Here is a 4,737-nt window from a genome sequence, read left to right on the forward strand (position 1 = left end):
AAAAGGGAATGAAAGAATGAAGACGACACTTGTACGGGTGGTCACTAATTGGCTATAGAGCCCACCGTAAATTCCACCCACATCGACAACGACAGTTCCTTGAGAGATTACCTCCTGTTCCCTTGTCCGAACCACAAGGGCATTGGAGTATTCCGGAAGTAAAAGAAGCAATCCAACAGCCAGGGCGTCGTCGCAATGAAACCTAAACACATCAGAGCAACAATTCCGTACAATTTGACCATCAATGTCACTGCAGGATCATCTCAGCCTGATCATACTACCTTGCATTGTGCGTCACAATCACGGGAGTGTCTTCCGCAACGTTTTCAATCTTTTCTGCAAGCAGACATGGAAGCTTTGGAGTTATTTTGGGCATGTTGGTAGTGGATAATGATAGTCGATGGGGGACAGAACAGTTTTTTGAAAGTCCCAGGTTCATCTGATGAACGACCCAGGTGGCATCAAACATGGTGGCTTGCCTATTAACCTACCTGGTTTGATTCTTCGCGCCTTCGCCCCTTGAAGCCTGAGCTTTCGTTTCAGGATTGATTCACGCCACAGTAAGCCCTCCCCTCACAGTTCGCTAATTGTATGTCCCAAATCAAGTTCCTCCTTCCTCTCAGATGGTTCGCATGTCTGTTCTAGCAGATTGTCTGAAGACGATCGTTAATGCCGAGAAGCGAGGACGACGTCAAGTGTTGATCCGCCCGTCAAGCAAGGTCGTTGTTCACTTTTTACAGTGCATGCAAAAGAGAGGTAATGCTATGAGTTCATGGTTATGGAACTGTGGATTGTGTATCAACATTTCTGTGTCACAATTGTTGTCAAAATTGCTGTTTGTTGTCAATTCAGGTTACATAGGCGAATTCGAAATCGTCGATAACCACCGAAGCGGTAAAATCGTCGTCAACCTTCTTGGCCGGATCAACAAGTGTGGCGTTATCTCCCCCCGTTTCGATGTGACGTTGGATCGTATTGAACAAGTGACTTCGGATCTTCTACCATCCCGCCAGTTTGGGCATGTTGTCTTGACAACCTCGTATGGCATCATGGACCACGAGGAAGCCAGACACAAACACACAGGTGGTAAAATCCTGGGCTTCTTCTTCTGAGTCTTTTGATGTGAATCAAAAAACGCGAAACTTCCATGTCATTTGAAAAAAAAGGGTTGTGCACTGTTGACGTATAAAACTAGTCTTGTGTTGTAACTGGCTGGGACATAAATTTGATAGTGCTGTCGGACGGGTCTTCGGAGGCAATGATTTCATCGGGCTCTCTCGACCGTCTTCCAAGCCTCTCAAAAAGTCTCGATCTTGATTTCCTGGCGTGTTTAAATCTCCAAGCTGCGATTGGAATGGATCCCAGCTTCAATCTTCGGCTCGAATAAAAAACCAGTCGAACCTTATGGAATCGAATTTTGTTCCAACGCCATAGTTGCTGAGAACAGGTCTCGAAAATCAGCGAAGCTCCAGACTTGAGGAAACAAAACTTCTTCAAGTGGATCTTCCAGATGAATAAGACATCAAACATCTCATCGATGCGAATCCATCATCAGGTGGAACGAGTCGTACCTGTTTATGCTTTGTTTCATACAAAATTGGCGAAGTTCCATAGACGATGAAATGCACAACCAACAGATGAGAGAGGGATGACGTTCAATTTCGATATGACCAACTCGGAAGCCATCCTTGCGTCATTCGCCCGAGACCTATTAGTAATCTACTGAAGGCTGGTGTTCTAGAGGTTCCCCTTCATCTTATGTTTGGAGCTAGAGAAGAGAATCCGAACCAATAGGAATAGGACTCTTGAGTATTGGGAATCGGCTGAACACATTTCCGAAGCACAAGGACACATCGCACCTACCAAATTATAAGAAACTTGCACAGAACGCACATTGGGCGAATTCCTTCGAGCTTTGGTGAGAACTTAAGGGTAGTCATCACGTGAGACACAGGATCAATGTCGAGGCCAGCGATTGCGAGCATCTTGTGACGTGAGTGAAGGTTGAATGAGATTGGGTTACAAGAAAGGACCAAATAAATCAACTTCCAATTAAAATTAAAAAATGTGATTGGCGACATGAAGTTGAGGGCCGACTTTTTAGCAGGCACCAAATTTGTACACGACGAACAAAAAAGAAAGTTCCCAAACGTGGGAAGTAACTGGACAACACGCAGGCTGACGATCACGCCATCTAGCTTCTATAGAACTCTACAGCTAAAAAATAATCTTCCAAGATTCAAACTTGGACAGAAAAAAGAACTCAACTTTTTCTTAAGACGGAAACTAGCACCCCAAGTGTGTGCCATATAACACACTTACACGCCAAGGGCGACATTAGTTGGCCTAAGGTCACTCTCCTCCGAGAAGATTGTTTTTGTGACAGATAAGCAGCAAGTCCCACTCCTCCCGCTGCTAAAAGAAACGCACCCACGGCAGTTCCCAAGACAATATCTTTTACATGCGAGGAATTATCTTGGGGGGATGTTGTTGTTGACGTTGTAGTTGACGTTGTAGTTGACGTTGTAGTTGACGTTGTAGTTGACGTTGTAGTTGACGTTGTAGTTGACGTTGTAGTTGACGTTGTAGTTGACGTTGTAGTTGACGTTGTAGTTGACGTTGTAGTTGACGTTGTAGTTGACGTTGTAGTTGACGTTGTAGTTGACGCTGTAGTTGACGTTGTAGTTGACGTTGTAGTTGACGCTGTAGTTGACGTTGTAGTTGACGTTGTAGTTGACGTTGATGTCGTGGTGGTGGTGGTTGCGGCGGTGGTTGCGGCGGTGGTTGCGGCGGTGGTTGCGGCGGTGGTTGCGGCGGTGGTTGCGGCGGTGGTTGCGGCGGTGGTTGCGGCGGTGGTTGCGGCGGTGGTTGCGGCGGTGGTTGCGGCGGTGGTTGCGGCGGTGGTTGCGGCGGTGGTTGCGGCGGTGGTTGCGGCGGTGGTTGCGGCGGTGGTTGCGGCGGTGGTTGCGGCGGTGGTTGCGGCGGTGGTTGCGGCGGTGGTTGCGGCGGTGGTTGCGGCGGTGGTTGCGGCGGTGGTTGCGGCGGTGGTTGCGGCGGTGGTTGCGGCGGTGGTTGTTGTTGACGAAGTGCTGAACGTCGTTGACATTGTAGTTGGCTTTGATGTCGCTGTGGGTGTGGTGGTGGGTAATGTGGTGATGGGCAGTGTGGTGATGGGCAGTGTGGTGATGGGTAGTGTGGTGATGGGTAATATGGTGGGTGTGGCGGTTGTAGGTGTAGTGGTTGTAGGTGTAGTGGTTGTAGGTGTGGTGGTTGTTGGTGTGGTGGTTGTCGGTGTGGCGGTTGTCGGTGTGGTGGTTGTCGGTGTAGCGGTTGTCGGTGTGGTGGTTGTTGGTGTGGTGGTTGTTGGTGTGGTGGTTGTTGGTGTGGTGGTTGTTGGTGTGGTGGTTGTTGGTGTGGTGGTTGTTGGTGTGGTGGTTGTTGGTGTGGTGGTTGTTGGTGTGGTGGTTGTTGGTGTGGTGGTTGTTGGTGTGGTGGTTGTTGGTGTGGTGGTTGTTGGTGTGGTGGTTGTTGGTGTGGTGGTTGTTGGTGTGGAGGTTGTTGGTGTGGTGGTTGTTGATGTGGTGGTTGTTGATGTGGTGGTTGTTGGTGTGGTGGTTGTTGGTGTGGTGGTTGTTGGTGTGGTGGTTGTTGGTGTGGTGGTTGTTGGTGTGGTGGTTGTTGGTGTGGTGGTTGTTGGTGTGGTGGTTGTTGTGGTGGTGGTTGTTGTGGTGGTGGTTGTTGTGGTGGTGGTTGTTGTGGTGGTGGTTGTTGTGGTGGTGGTTGTTGTGGTGGTGGTTGTTGTGGTGGTGGTTGTTGTGGTCATGGTTGTTGTGGTGATGGTTGTTGTGGTGGTGGTTGTTGTGGTGGTGGTTGTTGTGGTGGTGGTTGTTGTGGTGGTGGTTGTTGTGGTGGTGGTTGTTGTGGTGGTGGTTGTTGTGGTGGTGGTTGTTGTGGTGGTGGTTGTTGTGGTGGTGGTTGTTGTGGTGGTGGTTGTTGTCGTGGTGGTGGTTGTTGTCGTGGTGGTGGTTGTTGTCGTGGTGGTGGTTGTTGAGGTGGTGGTTGTTGAGGTGGTGGTTGTTGTGGCGGTTGTTGTTGTTGTAGTAGTTGGATCAATTTCTGGAGAAGGGTTTCCTGATTGCTAACATCTGACAGGTGAACTAGAAACGGAAGTTATTATGGCTTGGTCCACTCACGAAGAACAAAATAACAAGAGTGTGGCTAACAGACGAAAGCACTGAGTTGGTTTCTCATACATGGCTTGGAACCAGTTGTTCATGAAACCTCGTGCTGTTTTCCTTTCTGTTCTACCAATCTTGATTGTCGTACAGGCATTGCATTGGGGCATTTCATAAATTGGGGCATTTCATAAATCGTAATGAATTGTCTCCTTGAATCTTGCAAGTATATAACAAGGAATCTTGTAGAGGCGAATGCATCTTCTCCCCCCATCCCAAGGGTTGGAGTCTTAAATAGAGATGAGGAGCTCGAGCAAGTTGTGGTCACGTCTGCATGCTAGAAAAGATCTCTGCACAACAGTTTGGAAGCGGCGAGGGGATGATAACGAACGATTCGGCGGCTATGGAAACCGTTCGCTGGAAAATTTCCGAAGAAAGCTGTCTTAAGCGCTCTAGATGTAACTGATCCTTCGCCAAGCGGATATTTTCCTCAACACTCTTTTTCCTTCGAGTCAAAGTCCGATCATTTAAGTGGCCGCCACATGACGGTCATTACTCAGTT

At 48.5% G+C, this 4,737-nt stretch overlaps 2 protein-coding genes across 2 annotated transcripts; one reads left to right on the forward strand and one right to left on the reverse strand.

Annotated features, from left to right (window-relative positions):
- Window positions 1-623: 623 nt before the first annotated feature.
- LOC129616681 (40S ribosomal protein S15a-like) lies at window positions 624-1,112 on the forward strand. Its single transcript, XM_055532308.1, has 2 exons — window positions 624-756; window positions 853-1,112. Exons 1-2 carry the CDS (start codon window positions 624-626, stop codon window positions 1,110-1,112), a joined length of 393 nt encoding a protein of 130 aa, XP_055388283.1.
- Window positions 1,113-2,457: 1,345 nt separating this feature from the next.
- Window positions 2,458-4,449, reverse strand: LOC129616682 (uncharacterized). Its single transcript, XM_055532309.1, has 4 exons — window positions 4,309-4,449; window positions 4,025-4,138; window positions 3,710-3,865; window positions 2,458-3,666 (listed from the first exon to the last, which is right to left on the reverse strand). The coding sequence occupies exons 1-4, from the start codon at window positions 4,447-4,449 to the stop codon at window positions 2,458-2,460; spliced, it is 1,620 nt and encodes a 539-aa protein (XP_055388284.1).
- Between the last annotated feature and the right edge of the window lie 288 nt (window positions 4,450-4,737).

Source organism: Condylostylus longicornis, unplaced genomic scaffold, assembly GCF_029603195.1.
Source record: "Condylostylus longicornis isolate FDR11 unplaced genomic scaffold, ASM2960319v2 ptg000282l, whole genome shotgun sequence".
In the NCBI taxonomy this organism is placed as follows: domain Eukaryota; kingdom Metazoa; phylum Arthropoda; class Insecta; order Diptera; family Dolichopodidae; genus Condylostylus; species Condylostylus longicornis.